Raw genomic sequence first — 18,043 nt, forward strand, 5'->3', positions numbered from 1 at the left:
CTCATACTGGCTCAGTAAGCTACAGTTAATAGAATTCAGCTATGTCAAGCCATTTGTGTGAGGAATACATTCAGCCATTCATTCAGCAAATAGCTCCTAAGTACTAAGTGCCAAATGCAGTTCTAGAATCTGGACATAAAAATAGTAAATACGACAAGATAGAGAGATAAAGGAATGAATGGACAGACCGACAGATGGCCAGGTAGATAAATAGGACAGAGGAGGGTGAGGAACAGAAAAATGTCAGAGGAACAGATTTTAATTATATCAAATAAATAGAAATACTGAAATAGGCAACTCAATTTTTATTAGAAGTCTGTATGTGTTTTCCCAAAACACAAGTACAGTGTACTTTTTTGAACTATTAGTCACAGACTGTTGGTTCCAACAGCCATCTCAAGCCACCAGGGGACAAAAGTCATACTAGCCATCAGAGCACATTTGCCTCACTTTCATCAATAACATGTCTATGGGGGAGGGGGGGAGAAGAGAGGCTTATTAGATAAGGAGAATATTTATTTTGAATAAAGTTGTCACTAAACATACCTTTCAGATAAAAAGGAGCTCTTGTGAGGGTTTAGAATTTGACAAGATTCTAGGCTGCCATCAGATGATGAAGAAAGATGCTCTGATTGCAAGTTGTCTGTATCACCCAAACTGGCCTCAGTTACAGATGAGGTCTTTATGTATTTTCTTCCTAACTCCGTTCCCAGGACATTCGTCAATATAACTCTGGGTATCCTGTCACACAAAATAACAAACACTGTACTGTACTGGTTTGCAGTAAAAAAATGTATCCTAGGAAGTTGATTTTTCAAACATTTTCATCTTAGCACAGTAAGCTATTAGAACTATACCACTCTAGAAATTAACCCATAAATACTCTATATGAACACAATCTTTATTTCTAGAAGTACTTGTGTCTTACAAATTGGCACAGATTAGCCTGCTACAATAATGGTTTAACTATACTAATGAATGCTTTGGGGGTGCTTAAAATTTTAACCAATTCTTCTCAAAAATGTTTTTTTCTTTTCCATAGTTATTAAAAACACAGATTACTACAAACCAAATCAAGAAATCTTTATTCTTCTCATTCAACAGATAGGTTCCTGATAATTACATACTCATAATTAATAACAAATGCTAAATTCAACAGGAAAGAAATCATTCTGAATGCATCTATGGTAATAATAGATTCCATAAGTGAAACAGCACACATACTGGTGGTAATATATATGTTTAATGTAACAGCACCAAAGAAAGAGCTAATAAATAAATATCTAGAAAATTAAAGTATAGTTCTTAAGCTCCAAACTTTTTAAAATTGGGTCAGTTCACATCAAAATACTATATAAAAGCCTGGTATCTTCTTAAACAGAAGAGGATAATATAATCTTTTTTTTTTTTTTTTTTTTTTTGGTTAGCCAATTTTTATTATGAACAACTGATATACTTTTTTGCCACACTACAATGATGACCTCAAGGCAATTACTTGGCCCTGAAATGACCAACCCAAGCCAAATTATCTTTTCAGTTCTTGTTACTGTATTTTTTAAGTTTTCCTATCTCCTCTTCATCAGATATTCCCCTTGACTGTTATCTATATGTCACTTGCAACAGTTTACTGATCCTTTGTGAGAGACTATAGAAAACACTTAGAAAGGGCCTGAGTACTTTTGTTTAAGTGAAACTTGATCTTCTGGGTACTTTGTTACATTTGCTATAGTACCTAGAGATTCTCCTTATTTTCACTACATAGAGGCATTATGTTCTTTTCACACTATGTTCCAGGCAGCACATAATTTCAGATCTTAGGAAACCTTTCATATAATTTAGTTTGCTCTTTATTTTAAACATGAGGAACTCAAAGCTCAGAAAAGTTAAATGGCTGAAGGTATAACTTTTCCTAGGAAGAACCTGGGTCTATTATCTTTTGGTTTCTTTATTTTATTCCATTACCCATATCCTTAATACTAAGTGGCCAAAGGATCCAAACAATGGAGCTTTTCTATAGATACCACAGGAAATCTTTGAAAATATGCATTTCCAGCACAACCTCCACACACACAAAAAAAGTACTACAATGATTAAACAGTCTATATGATGTAAAAGCAAAGGTTAGTCATAAATACAACTCCCTAAACTCAGAGTTTGAGTGAACAAAGAAGGGCAAGAAGTCTGCCATCTAGTAAAACCACAAACTGTGAGGAAGAGAGGGCAGAAATATTTTTCTACCTTCTCATATGATATAAATCTCTAAGGATCCTGGTTATTATTGTCTGCTTTGTGTATTTGCTACCTGACAGAAACCCTCCTTAAAATCCTGGATTTTGGGATGCCTTGGCAGCTTAGCAGTTGAGTGTCTGCCTTTGGCTCAGGGAATGATCCCAGAATTCCAGGATGGAGTCCCACATCAGGCTCCCTGTAGGGAGCCTACTTCTTTCTCCCTTTGCCTATGTCTGCCTCTCTCTGTGTCTCTCATGAATAAATAAATAAAATCTTAAAAAATAAAAAAATGCTGAGTCTCTTAAAAGAAAAAAAAAGGTGTCTCTCCAAACAGGAGAGATGGAGTCCATAAAAGATTACTTTTGTATGAAGTGTTGAAGATAATAATAAAAAACAACAAAAAGTACAAATATCAGCAATCAAACAGTAAATTTTATAGATCAGAATTCTCTTCTGAGTAATAAATGATCATCCTATTCTTGTAAGGTTTATTTTGCCACTATATTTAAAGAAAGCAAAAAGCAAAGAAGATATGAAAAAAAAGAACCTTGGAGGATAAATAAGATCTTTTAAGTTAAACAAATAGCTGAAAGTCTTTCCTAAAAGAGAAAAATACCAAAATTGACCCCAAAAGTCATTTGAAAAGATTATATATCAACCTGCATCTCTAAAGCACAAGAGCTCTCAGGGGGCCTTTGAAACTATCAAAAGGTTCAAGGCACTATCTCAGCAGTGGTATACCTTTCAGTGAGATAGCACTCTATTACAATGAGAACAAAATGCCACAAGAAAAAATTAAAGATTAAACAGAGTATTTAAAAGTCAATAATTTAGGTATCATAGAAAATATGTAATAAAGTCTAACTCCTACTTTACTTATGAAAAAAGTTAAATTTCAGAAGAGTGAAAAGCACTCTGGTAAAGGGATTAAGAACAAGGACTCTAGAGTCAGACAAAAATAGGGTCAGGTTCTGATTTCAGCACCTAATAATATAACTTAGTCAAGTTACTTACCATAATTTTTTCCTCTTAGCATTAATTTTCTCATCTCTAAAATTAGGAGAAAATCTACCTTACAAGTTGTTAGGATGAAATGAGATACTAGTTGTAAAGCAGTTAGTACAAGTCTTGGCACATAGTAAGTACATAGTAAAAAGGAAACTCGCTTTAATTTTCCTATTATTCAAGTCTTCCTCAAAGTTATAAATTATTCTTTCAAATGGTGCTTAGTTGTCCTAATTTATCATACTCTGCAATCTTGATGAAACTATCTTATTAGAAAAGTACATAATTAAATACTTAGCAATACCTATAATACACCCAGGTCTTCACAACACACACCCATAGCCCAAACATCTTTCATCAACTATTTGCAACTCATGTAATTTGTGTATCTTGAAGAAACACAACTGTGTGTGTGAACCTTACAGAATACAAATCTATATAATGATAACTAAGTTCATAATACGTAAGCTATCTTTTGGTGTACAACTATATAAGTTAGCACGGCCATGGAAATTTCATGGCTAGTTAGAATTTCAAAGATTCTGAATTTTCACAAGAAATATATAAATGTGTATACTTCATCTTTCATACTAACTCAATATGGAAGAAAGGACTAAAAAACTGTTATTTCACAGTCTATCTAATTTTCTTCCTAAGTAGTAACAGTAAATAAAATAAAATGACATTTAAGTTTATTTACTAATATTATGAAATTACATTTTAAAGTATGATAAATCAAAACAGAAACAAATTTTGCACAGCAGTAAAATGAAGCAGAAAGTATACTGGCCTGAGAATTAAAGCCATTTATTGATTGTTTCTCTGCATGGTTATTTTCTCTGATTCTTAATTTTTTCACTTGTAAATTGTGGATTCCTTGCCTGAATAAATAGCATGGTAAACCTAAGATTCAAGTAATTTAATAAATGAGAAAAAGTGGCAAGAGCTATTAATATAAACTTTGTGTTAAAAGCAAATTTTTAAAGGGATGGAATCCTTTGCTGAAGGACAACATAATTATATCCGGTAATAAAGCTAGAACCTAGCAAGCGAAAAAAATTACAATACTAATTTAGTTTTCATTTTGTTGTCATTTAGATGAATGCCTTTCTAAAACTGTATTTTGTGACATTTTAATAGGGTTCTCATAAATCCATTCTTATCTTAGATAATTCAAAACGTGCTTTCTAAATCAGCTTAAGCTATGTAAACAATTTTAATTGCTGAATAATTCTTAAAAGTGATTTACAGATTTTCTAAATTTGCTCTTTTCTTTTACTAAGCTAAATTTTAAGTGAATAAATTATCACTCAACTAAAATTATATCGGCCTAAAGAAATCTTAAGGTGACAGGAATACTAGAGTATCCAAAAAGTCTTAGCATCACAAAATCTAAATTATGTAATTTTTTAAGACTTCAAACGTGTAAATTTAAGAGAAAAATTAATAAATATAATTAGGAATATTTCAATGGCTGGGACCTAACTTTTCTTAATGGAATATGTGTACACTCTCTCCATATTTCTCTAAAATCTCCTGGTGCCAATTGATGCACCTCAGAAAGATAGTTTATCTTCTCAAAAACCTTATATATGTGTCCTACTAGACTCTTCCCTGCCTAATGACCAAGGTTTACAAATGTCTGAAAGTTATCTCTTAGGAAAATAGATGTGAATCACATATTGAAATTAAATATACAGGGCAGTCCGGTAGCTCAGTGGTTTAGCGCTGCCTTTGGCCCAGGGTGTGATCCTGGAGACCCAGGATCGAGTCCCATGTTGGGCTCCCTGCATGGAGTCTGCTTCTCCCTCTAACTGTGTCTCTGCCTCTCTCTCTGTGTCTCTCATGCATAAATAATAAAATCTAAAAAAAAAAAAAAGACATAAAATGTACACTAAAATACGTTTACTTATTTAAAAAGAAATTTGGGCATTCCACATACTGTCAATTTGAGATTTCTAAAACTCTTGACCCCTTTCTTCATTATTTAAGAAGATGTATCTGGATTATGTTTTCTGTTTTTCTTCTCAATGTTATCCAGAAAATAAAAGGCTAAAGAGTCCTGACATAAAAGGCAACATTTTAGGATCTAAAATGCAAATAAAATTTCTAAAAAATGTCATTTTGGGGATTGAATGAGTAATTTTAGTTTACCAGAAGTTAAACTTTAAGATGAAATTAAAAACCAAAAATAAATCTTCTTCTCTTTCATTTCTCTGAAATAATGAAGTCTTACCTAAATAAAAAGAGAAGTAAGACAAAAAGCATCATGTCAAAGTTAAGTGAAGATTGAAGAAAGAGTAAGTCTCCTATTTCACATAGCAAGTTCTGGACAGAAAAACATTATCCAAACCCATACCCTAAACTGTTCTCTAATTTTCTTATTTGAAGTTTGCAATATCTCTTTTCCTGGTTGTCACCAAAATTACAGAGCAAATACTAGTTTTAAAGGATTAAACAGGGCAGCCCCGGTGGCCCAGCAGTTTAGCGCCGCCTTTGGCCCGGGGTGTGATCCTGGAGACCTGGGATCAAGTCCCACGTCAGGCTCCCTGCACGGAGCCTGCTTCTCCCTCTACCTGTGTCTCTGCCTCTCTCTTTCTCTCTGTGTCTGTCGTGAATAAATAAATAAAATCTTAAAAAAAAAAAAAAAGGATTAAACACAGTTCAATCAAAGAGATAGGAGATGTAACTCTCCTCTCTGCTGGGAAAACACTTTTTCCTTGAACTCAGCAAAAACTGATTGGGCATTTAGTTATGCACCCAACTATGTGCTAAGTATTAGTATCAGAGTAAAAATAATAAAATGTAGTCCCTGCCTTTCTGAAGCTTACTGTCAGGGAGGCAGAGAAACTAAATATCATAATATAGTGTGGTAAGTGCTATCACAGAAACTAAATATCATAATATAGTGTGGTAAGTGCTACGATATATGACCGGGCTGCTTAACAAGAAAAAAAAAAAACAGGATTAAACACAAATTAGGGGTGGAATGAAGGAAACTGTCTCAAAAAGATGGCTTAGGAGTTCAATGTTAAGGACTAAAAGATGGCAGCAAAGTAGAACTGTTTGCACAATAAAAGAACAAACAGCATGAGCTCAGAGACATAAAACAGCAATATGCATTCACTAAGCTACACTAGAGCCCCAGAGACTAAAATTCAGTTATCCATGTGGAGTAGACAGATACAAAGCTAGAGTTAGGTGAAGGTGAGATCATTAAGGACCCTATATGCTAAGTTAAAGAGTTGTTTTATCCTGAAGGTTATGTGGGACCACAGAAAGATGTTAAACTAGACAGCAAAAAGTAACTCCTGCCTTTCAGAATGAATAACTTAGCAACAATAGAGAGAAATAATCAAGAAAGAAAACACCAAACACAGGAAGCCCAACACTACCATAGTAATAAAGGCACAAAGTTATCACGACTTGAACTGATGTACTGGCAAGAAAAATGGAGAAGAGATCATTTCAAGACAGAAACAGGAGGCAAAAATAATTATGCAGGAAATATGACTGGACATAGAGGATAAGAAAGAGGAGTCAGATACTCAGACAGGAAGGGGATATGGAAATAGGAATAAGCCTAAGAACAAATATAATGCATTTGCTTTGGAACAGGTTCAATTTAGGACCCCTGGAGCAGAGAGAAAAGGTCTGGACTAGCTGGTAGTTCACCCCCATGAAGCAAAAGGAAAATAAGCACACATACACACGTGCACACACACACACACGATAAAAAAAAAATTAGAATCTTATTGGGACTTTTAACTTCATGCTGTATTTCAGTTTCATGAACACATAATCCAAATCTAGCCCCTACCTGACTGACTTTAAGATTTAGGATATCTTAGTTAAATTTACATCAGATATGATCTAATAAGGAAATTCATTTACTTAGCTTTTCGTTTTGGCCTTTTTTTAAAGAAGTGTCCTCCTTTAAAATTAATATATAATACTATGTTCAGATATCTTGACAAAGTTCTACTTTTATTTTTTTAAATAAATGCATGGAAAGTTAGGAGTTTTTATCTGAACTTGGTTTAAAGCATTTATATACTACCATTCAGATCACAGATAATATGATCAAAGCCCTACTTAGCTATGACAAGTCATTCTAATTGAAAACAAAGTACTTCCCTCAAAACATATTCATTTAAGGGTTAAAACTGTAAATGGAAATACATTAAAAATATTACATTACAGATGATAAATTCTCAGAACGAATTCCTAGTTTTCAGCCCCAAACTCCATACACAATTCCTTTTAAAAATATAAAACTGATCTTATTTTCAAAATTAAACTGTATATTTGTCATTAAAAATTTTGGGGTAGTATTTCAGTATTACCTCCTTTTTAAAAAAACACATGTAAAATACAAGACAGCTCCCAAAGTCAAAGGTAGTAAGGACTTAGATTAAATAATATGTGATAGGTATTCTAAAGATGCAAAAAATAAAAAATAACCTATTGATTCCATAAACTCTGTCAAGACCTAAATAAATATATATACCTTTATTTTCTCCATCTTAAGCATACGTTTCATGTTATTTAATCTAGGTCCTTATCTATGTATGTATCTTCATTTTATATCATAAATGAATCTAAATATATATATGTGAATCAAATTATAAAGTAAGTTAAATGTACTAAGGATACTTGGTTTTAAAAATAATTATATGTCAACATACTTAATGAAGTGCAAAACTTAACTTTGTAAATTGAGATTGTCAGCTTCAAGATTTGCTTTAAAGTGGGCACACCTGTTTATGCAGATTTTCTTAAAAATCATTTCCAACAATCTTAAAAATTTTAAGATTATTGGACTTCTATTATTTCAAATGTGGTAGGTTGAACAAAATCAATACTGAACAACATACCTTTTAGATAAATTAAGGCTTTGGTGAAGAGGTTCTAATTTTTGACATGTCTCTAGGCTGTCAACAGATGTCGAAGGCAATGAGTCTGATTGCAACTTGTTGGCATCACATAAATTAGCATCGTTTCTAGGTAGGGTCTTTCTGAATTTTCGTCCTAAATCCGTCCATAGGACATTCGTCAACACAACTTTGAGTTGCCTGTTACACACATAAATAATTAATACATAAAGTACTAAACATTGTATATAATACATAAAGTAATCACAAACGATACCAAAAGAAAACCTCCAGAAGTTCTTAATTTCACTTAATTTCAGTTCTTCAAGCAATTGTTTTTTTAGTTCAAGCAATAACTAGACTAATAAATAAGTAAAATATTTGCTTAACCATTCTCAAATATATATTAAAAAGTAAGTCTATTTTACCTAAACTGGAATTTTCTTCAGAATTCTGTCTGGTGTACAACTGTGGCCATACACATCTATAATTGTTGGATTCATGATAACCTATCTATGCCTACTTTTAGTGAAACAACAATATACATCTATATGTCTCACCACAAGAGGCAACCACTTTCTACACTATAATTGTGTTTTTAGTATTTGTTGATTAGGAAAGCATTATGAAAAGTAAAGGGGAGGGGTGCCTAGGTGGCTGAATCAGTAAGCATCGGACTCTTGATTTTGCCTCAGGCCGTGATCTCAGGATCCTGGGATCAAGCCCCACATGGGGCTTCGCACTCAGCACAAGTCAGCTTAAGATCCTCTCCCTCTCTCTGGCCCCTCACCCTGCTAACATGCATTCATACTCTCTCTTTAAAAATAAATAAATAGGGATCCCCGGGTGGCGCAGCGGTTTGGCGCCTGCCTTTGGCCCAGATCCTGGAGGCCTGGGATCGAATCCAACGTCGGGCTCCCGGTGCATGGAGCCTGCTTCTCCCTCTGCCTGTGTCTCTGCCTCTCTCTCTCTCTCTCTCTGTGACTATCATAAAATTTAAAAAAATAAAAATAAAAATAAAATAAAAATAAATAAAAATAAAAATAAATAAATAAAATCTTTAAAACTAAAGGTGAAACAGTACATCATATACAATCTTAGTAAGTCTACATAATCTTACGTCTTCTTAGTCTTAAGATACAGACTTAATTTTATCTTGTTTCTACAAATAAGTCAATTTAAAACATTTACTTTTACTGTACCTATACCCTTTTCAAAAGTAAAACTGATAAATGCAAGGAGCTCCAGCTTTTTGCCTCATTACATTTTGGCCACTACTCATTCAATATTTCTTTTGCTAATAATACTTGAAGAACTGTGTTCAGTTCTGGAACCAGGGGATAGTTCTTACAGTAGTGTGGACAGGCTACCAAATGGACTCAAAAAAATGTCAAATGGGAAATGTCTGAAAGAATTGGAAATGTTTAATCAGAAGAATGTCTATTCTATTTCCTGGAACCAGTTTTAGGCACTATTTCTTTAACAAATGTAAAAATATTAAGAAAGAGGAGAGCCTGGCTGATAACTGGTGGAACATGTGACGACTCCTGACCTTAGGGTTATGAATTTGAGCCCCACTGGGTGTAGAGATTAAAAATAAAGTCTTAAAAAAAAGAATATTAAGAAACAGCAAAGTGCTCATATACTTTAAAGAGAAAACAGAACTTGGAGTACCTGGCTGGTTCAGTTGGTAAAGCATGTGACTCCCAATCTTGGGGTCAGAGTTCAAGCCCCATGTTAGGCCTAGAGCTTACTTAAAAAAATAGATAGATAGATAGATAGATAGATAGATAGATAGATAGATAGATAGATAGATGATAGATAGATGATAGATGTGTGTGTGTGTGTGTGTATATATATATATACACACACACACACACACACACACACACACTCACACACACTAGATCTCAAAAAAGACATCACTTGTTTGCAGCTGCCACTTGGGGCTGGCTATCTTCAGACTATCTGGAAAGAGGCAGTACAAGTCTGCAGGAGAACCTCCATGGAATGCACTGAAACTGCAAATATTCTAAGTTAAAAAAAATTGTTTTTTAATCTACAAGTTTTAGAAGTATCATTAAATGATAAAGAGATGAGTGACAATTCTATGAATAAATAATAACACTTCATTCTTCATTCAACAAATACTTACCAAATACCTTCTAGCTAAACAACTATATTAGCAGAATCTAGAGATTCAGCAACAAATAAGATAGTTACAGTGCCCACCTTCATGGAGCTTACATTCCAGAAAAGAATTACCCAATTAACTATTTAATTACAATTGTGATAAATGATATGAAGTTAAAATATAGATGCTGTCTTTTTCTAGACTAGGTCAGGGAAGGTTTTGCCTAGAATATGACCTTTGAACTGAAGCTAGATACTATCTATCTAAAAGAAAAAGGTGGGAAATAAGGAGTAGTTCAAAAAAGGGGACCAAATGCAAATGTTCTAGTATGAATAAAGCTTGTTGAAGAAAATCAAAGGACTTACCTGGCTCATGTGCTTAGACTGAAGAGGAAATTTGTAAAAGATAAGGATGCAGTTAGGCAGGACCAATGAACTGTATTAATGCTTTGAGACTTTACGTCAAGAATAGAAAATCCACTAGTTTTAGCAAGAGAATGATGGGCTCACAGCTGCATTATTAAAAGGTCACTTTGATCTCTTATGAAGAATGAAATGGGATCACTAGGGATAAAGATTTAAAAATGAATTCAGAGAAGTGATGATGACTTTATCAAGGGCAGGTTAAGGAATGGTAGAAGCAGAAACCAGAAGACAGTGGGATGTCAATGGAAAAGGAGGAAAGGGATACAGCAAATGTAGGCAGGTGACATGTGACAGGACAAGAGCTGAAGACCAATGTGCAATGCATGAAAAGTCTTCTGAGTTACTGGCCCACTAATAACTGAGTTCTTAGTTAGCTTAAAACAGAGGATATTGTTTAAGTGCCCAGAGAAGAAGTCAAAAGAATAGGAGAAGCTAAAGATACAAGAGATAATAATTAACACAGTAAATTTCTTAAGAAATAGTATAAGAGCTGATATTTACTTAACATGCACTACATACTAGGTACTATGCTAACCATTTTACAATAATTTACTTCATTTAAACCTCACGACTGCTCTATGAGGTACAATGGCAATTCTCCGGCTAGACAGAATGAAGATAAACTAAGCCCAAAGCAAAATGGGTGAGTAGTGCAAGTGGATCCAAAGCCACCCACTCTCAACTCTACTGCCAGCACTCTTAACTGGTCTATAATGTTGGTTTATGGTGGAAGAAGCAGCACCCCTTTCCTCCTTCCAGGAAGTAAAAGGAACCGAGATCACCCTGTCAAAGTAATAGGAAAGGTAAAGGAACAAAGGCTTGAGAAGAGAAAGATTTCAAATTATCACTGTGAAGAGGAAGAACACAAGCTGTCTAGAGAAACACAGTAGGAATATCTTGCAGTTTAGGCATCCATTGGAATTAATAACCATGAATTTATAATGCCACAAATATACTGTTGGTTTTCTTTTCCACCACTTCTCAGCCACCTTAATGTCAGGCCAATTCAAAAAATATAATTAGGTTCACAAGTGATTATTAACTACAAAGGTGAAAGGCACCTTGATAATAGAGAGATCCAACAGCTACCACCTTAACCAAATGATCAAATGTAGACTTTATGTATCCTCTGATATGATGCAATAAGCAAACGACATCAGCTATGAAGTATTCTTGCCAAAAATTTTAGGTGGACCTAATCCATGAGGTCAGACCCAGACAAATCATAAAAATCTAGAATATAGGACATTGTACAAGACCATTGGCCTAAACTCTTCAAAAAGTCAACGTCATTACTTTGAATAAAACGGACAGGCAGGAGTAGTCTAAGACTAGGAGCCTAATGAGACTTGGTAACCAAAACATATGATGCATAAACTTCAACTTATCATATGTTTTTAAAAGTAATAAAATAGGGGCACCTGGGTGCCAATAATTCAGGCTTACTGGGACGCCTGGGTGGCTCAGCAGTTGAGCGTCTGCCTTTGGCTCAGGGCGGGATCCCAGTGCCGGGATCGAGTCCCACATGGGGCTCCCTGTGAGGAGCCTGCTTCTGCCTGTGTCTCTACCTCTGTGTTTCTCAAGAATAAATAAATAAAATGTTTAAAAATAATAATAATTCAGGCTTACCTAGCAAAAAAACTATCAGTTAACTAGTGGATATGTATTTTTCACATTCGGGAAATTAGACTCTTAATTTATAAGATTTTGCAAGAAAGGTGTCTGAGGACAGCCCCAGTGGCGCAGCAGTTTAGTGCCCCCTTCAGCCCAGGGTGTGAACCTGGAGACCTGGGATCGAGTCCCACGTCGGGCTCCCTGCATGGAGCCTGCTTCTCCCTCTGCCTGGGTCTCTGCCTCTCTCTCTCTCTCTCTCTCTCTGGTGACTATCATAAATAAATTAAAAAAAATAAACCTTAAGGATATGTATGGTATGCTTTTGTTCTAACCACAAAGGCTATTATAAATTAGTAATTTGCAAAATTATTTGGAAACTTATCCCAAGAATAATTTTAAATATGAAAAAAAAAAAAGAATAATTTTAAATATGAAAATATCGGATGGGGGGCGGGGCAAGATGGCAGAAGAGCAGGGTCCCCAGGTCACCCGTCCCCGCCAACTTAACTAACTTTCAAATCATCCTGAAAACCTATTAATTCGGCCTGAGCTTTAAAGAGAAAACAGCGGGAATGTTACAGTGAGAAGAGTTCGCGCTTCTATCACGGTAGGAGGACGGGAACATAAAAAAGCATCCCGTGTTGGAGGGGCCGCGAGGAGCCGCCAGGACCCGAGAGCGCAGCCCGGAGGAGCGGGAACTTCACCAACCGGGCGGGAAGGCGCTCGCGGGGAGCTCGGGCAGGACCCCAGGAGGGGCGGTGGGGCCCCCGAGCTCCGGGGTCACTAGCACGAGGGGCGTCCGGGGGAGAACGCGGTAAAGGGCTGGAGGGCACCGGCGGGGCTGCGCGGAGAGGGGGGTGCTGCGCGGGGGGGTGGAGGCCGCCGCGGAGGGGGGGCGGCGCAGACGGGGGGGCTGCGCGGGGGGGGGGGCGGCGCGGAGGGGGGCTGCGTGGAGAGGAGGGGGCTGCGGGGAGGGGGCTGCGCGTGGGGGGCTGCGCGGGGGGAGGCGGCGCGGAGGGGGGAGGCGGCGCGGAGGGGGGCTGCGCAGAGAGGAGGGGGCTGAGCGGGGGAGGCTGCGCGGGGGGGCTGCACGGAGGGGGGCTGCGTGGAGAGAAGGGGGCTGCGGGGAGGGGGCTGTGGGGAGGGGGCTGCGCGGGGGAGGGGCTGCGCGGAGGGGGGCTGCGTGGAGAGGAGGGGGCTGCGGGGAGGGGGCTGCGCGTGGGGGGGATGTGCGGGGGGAGGCGGCGCGGAGGGGGGCTGCACGGAGAGGAGGGGGCTGCGGGGAGGGGGCTGCGCGGGGGAGGCTGCGCGAGGGGCGGGCGTTGCGGACGGAGGGGGCGGTGCGGACCGAGGGGCCTGCGCGGACGAGGGGGGCTGCGCGGGGGAGGGGCTGCGCGGGGCGGGGGGCTGCCAGAGAGGAGGGGGCTGCGGGGAGGGGGGGGCTGCGCGGGGGCGGGGTGTGGCTGCGCGGAAGGGGCTACTGCGCGGCCTGGGAGCGGCTCGGCGAGGGCTTGGGCGAGGGCTTGGGCAAGGGCTTGGGCGGAGGGCCTGCGAGGCCCCAGGAGCGCAATTCCAGCGGTGCAGGCGCCAGGGACACAGCCCAGGATCCTGCGCTCCCCCACCCTGCCCCCCGAGACAGGCAGAGGCCGGGAGGACACAGGACAGCAAGGACGTTCCTGCCGCCCGGGACCCCCAACTGTGGTCAGCGCCCTCCACCCTGGAGCATCCAGGCCCCTGCGGACGGGAGCTGTGGTGGTTACTGGGGGAGCTGACTCCAGGGCTGGAGAGCCGGTCGCCGCCAGTGTGCTTGTTCCTCCTGGTGTCACCCTGTGCCTGGAACGGAGCGGGGCGCCAGGGAGCAGGGGCCTCACAGAATAAACAGCTCCCACTGAGCTGTGCACCAGGCAGGGGAAAGGGCACCTCCCCCAGGTGCACACACCTGAGAGTCAGCACACCAGGCCCCTCCCCCAGAGACCAGCTGGAAGGACAGGGGAAGAGCAAGTTCTTAAAGCAGTGCTGGAAAGCTCCAGGGGAAGTCGAAAGACTTACAGTATATAGAATCAGAGGATACCCCTCATTTGTTTTTTTGCTTTGTTTTTTGTTTTCGTTTTGTTTGTTTTCCCATTTTTCTTTTTTTTCCTTCCTTTTTCCAGTACAACTTGTTTTTAGCCACCCTGCACTGAGCAAAATGACTAGAAAGAAGAACTCACCACAAAAGAATCAGAAACAGTCCTCTCTCCCACAGAGTTACAGAATTTGGATTACAATTCGATGTCAGCCAATTCAGAAACACAATTATAAAGCTACTGGTGACTCTGGAGAAAAGTATAAAGGATTCAAGAGACTTCATGACTGCAGAATTTAGATCTAATCAGGCCGAAATTAAAAATCAATTAAATGAGATGCAATCCAAACTGGAGGTCCTAACAATGAGGGTTAATGAGGTAGAAGAACGAATGAGTGACATAGAAAACAAGTTGATGGCAAGGAAGGAAGCTGAGGAAAAACAAAGCAAAACAATTAAAAGATCATGAGGAAAGGTTAAGGGAAATAAATGACAGCCTCAGAAGGAAAAAATCTGCGTTTAATTGGAGTTCCAGAGGGTGCCGAAAGGGACAGGACCAGAAAGTGTATTTGAACAAATCATAGCTGAGAACTTCCCTAACTTGCGGAGGGAAACAGGCATTCAGATCCAGGAGATAGATCCCCTCCTAAAATCAATAAAAACCCTTCAACACCCTGACATTTAATAGTGAAACTTGCAAATTCTAAAGATAAAGAGAAGATCCTTAAAGCAGCAAGAGACAAATCCCTAACCTTTATGGGGATAAGTATTAGGTTAACAGCAGACCTCTCCACAGAGACCTGGCAGGCCACAAAAGGCTGGCAGGATATATTCAGGGTCCTAAATGAGAAGAACATGCAGCCAAGAATACTCTATCCAGCAAGGCTCTCTCATTCACAATAGAAGGAGAGAGAGTTTCCAAAATAGGCAGAAACTGAATATGTGACCACCAAACCAGCTCTGCAAAAAAATATTAAGGGGGACTCTTTAAAAGAAACAGGAAGTCCAAAGAAACAATCCACAAAAACAGAGACTGAATAGGTATCATGATGACATTAAATTAGTATCTTTCAATAGTAACTCTGAATGTGAATGGGCTTAATGATCCCATCAAAAGGCACAGGGTTTCAGATGGGATAAAAAAAGCAAGACCCATCTATTTGCTGTCTACAAGAGACTCATTTTAGACCTAAGAACATCCACAGCCTGAAAAATAAAAGGTTGGAGAACCATTTACCATTCAAATGGTCCTCAAAAGAAAGCAGGAGTAGCCATCCTCTTATCAGATAAAGTTTATCCCAAACTGTAGTAAGAGATGAAGATGGACACTATATCATACTTAAAGGATGTATCCAACAAGAGGACCTAACAATCATGAATATTTATGCCCCTAATGTGGGAGCTGCCAAGTATATCGATCAATTAATAACCAAAGTTAAGACATACTTAGATAATAATACACTAATACTGGGAGACTTCAACATGTCACTTTCTGTAAATGACAGATCTTCTAAGCACAACATCTCCAAAGAAACAAGAGCTTTAAATGATACACGGGACCAGATGGATTTCACAGATATTTACAGAACTTTACACCCAAATGCAACTGAATACACATTCTTCTCAAGTGCACGTGGAACTTTCTCCAGAATAGACCACATACTGGATCACAAATCAGGTCTTAACCGATTCCACAAGATTGGGATTGTCCCCTGCATATTTTCAGACCATAATGCTTTGAAACTAGAACTAAATCACAAGAAGAAATTTGGAATAAATTCAAACACGTGGAGGTTAAAGACCATCCTGCTAAAAGATGAAAGGGTCAACCAGGAAATTAGAGAAGAACTAAAAAGATTCATGGAAACTAATGAGAATGAAGATACGATCCTTCAAAATCTTTGGGATACAGCAAAAGCAGTCCTGAGAGGGAAATACATCGCAATACAAGCATCCCTCAAAAAACTGGGAAAAACTCACATACAAAAGCTAACCTTGTACCTAAAGGAACTGGAGAAAGAACAGCAAATAAAACCTACACCCAGCAGAAGAGAGTTAATAAAAATTCGAGCAGAACTCAATGAAATAGAGACCAGAAGAACTGTGGAATAGATCAACAAAACCACGAGTTGGTTCTTTGAAAGAATTAATAAGATAGATAAACCATTAGAAAGCCTTATTAAAAACAAAAAAAGACTCAATAAAATCATGAATGAAAAAGAAGAGATCACCACTAATACCAAGAAAATATAAATGATTTTAAAGACATATTATGAGCAGCTGTATGCCAATACATTAGGCCATCTAGAAGAAATGGATGCATTTCTGGAAAGCCACAAACTACCAATAAATGGTGCTGGGAAAACTGGACAGTCACATGCAGAAGAATGAAACTAGACCATTCTCTTACACCATACACAAAGATAAACTCAAAATGGATGAAAGATCTAAATGTGAGACAAGAATCCATCAAAATCCTAGAGAAGAACACAGGCAACACCCTTTTTGAACTTGGCCACAGCAACTTCTTGCAAGATACATCTACGAAGGCAAGGGAAACAAAAGCAAAAATGAATTATTGGGATTTCATCAAGACAAAAAGCTTCTGCAAAGCAAAAGAAACAGTCAACAAAACTAAAAGACAACCTACAGAATGGGAGGAGATATTTGCAAATGACCTATCAGATAAAGGGCTAGTATCCAAGCTCTATAAAGAACTTATTAAACTCAACACCAAAGAAACAAACAATCCAATCATGAAATGGGACAAAAGACATGAAGAGAAATCTCACAGAGGAAGACACAGACATGGCCAACATGCACATGAGAAAATGCTCTGCATCACTTGCCATCAGGGAAATACAAATCAAAACCACAATGAGATACCACCTCACACCAGTGAGAATGGGGAAAATTAACAAGACAGGAAACAACAAATGTTGGGGAGGATCTGGAGAAAGGGGAACCCTTTTGCACTGGTGGTGGGAATGTGAACTGGTGTAGCCACTCTGGAAAACTGTGGAGGTTCCTCAAAGAGTTAAAAATATATCTGCCCTTCAACCCAGCAATTGCACTGCTGGGGATTTACCCCAAAGATACAGATGCAGTAAAATGCTGGAACACCTTCACCCCAAAGTTTTTAGCAGCAATGTCCACAATAGCCAATGGTGTAAGGAGCCCCAGTGTCCATCGACAGATGAATGGATAAAGAAACTGTGGTCTATGTATACAATGGAATATTCCTCAGCCATTAGAAATGACAAATACCCACCATTTGCTTCAACGTGGATGGACCTGGAGGGTATTATGCTGAGTGAAATAAGTCAATCAGAGAAGGACAAACATTATATGGTCTCATTCATTTGGGGAATATAAAAAACAGTGAAAGGGAATAAAGGGGAAAGGAGAGAAAATGAGTGAAAATATCAGTGAGGGAGACAGACCATGAGAGACTCCTAACTCTGGGAAATGAACAAGGGGTAGTAGAAGAGGAGGTGGACAGGGGGATGGGTGACTGGGTGATAGGCACTGAGGGGCGCACTTGACAGGATGAGCAATGGGTGAAATGCTATATGTTGACAAATTGAACTCCAATAAAATAATAAGAATGAAATAAAATAAAAAAGAAAATACCAAATGTTGGAAAAGCCATTTTTCTATTCACCCAGACCAATTAAGAATTTATATTAGAGGGACA

The 18,043-nt window shown here is 38.5% G+C and overlaps 1 protein-coding gene across 5 annotated transcripts in view; it reads right to left on the minus strand.

The window, feature by feature from the left end:
- Window positions 1-18,043, minus strand: part of SENP7 (SUMO specific peptidase 7) — a 140,788-nt gene that overhangs the window by 58,751 nt on the left and 63,994 nt on the right. For 2 of the 5 annotated variants that reach the window (XM_049105609.1, XM_049105612.1), the window contains exons 5-6: window positions 8,112-8,309; window positions 547-741 (exon numbers count right to left, since the gene is read on the minus strand). The exons of 1 other annotated variant lie outside the window; for it this stretch is intronic. In XM_049105609.1, the coding sequence (XP_048961566.1) occupies window positions 547-741; window positions 8,112-8,309 (393 nt within the window). The remainder of the gene's footprint in view (window positions 1-546; window positions 742-8,111; window positions 8,310-18,043) is intronic. 2 more of the 5 variants (XM_049105611.1, XM_049105610.1) reach the window with 2 other exon arrangements.

Source organism: Canis lupus, chromosome 33 (genome assembly GCF_003254725.2).
Source record: "Canis lupus dingo isolate Sandy chromosome 33, ASM325472v2, whole genome shotgun sequence".
NCBI lineage: Eukaryota > Metazoa > Chordata > Mammalia > Carnivora > Canidae > Canis > Canis lupus.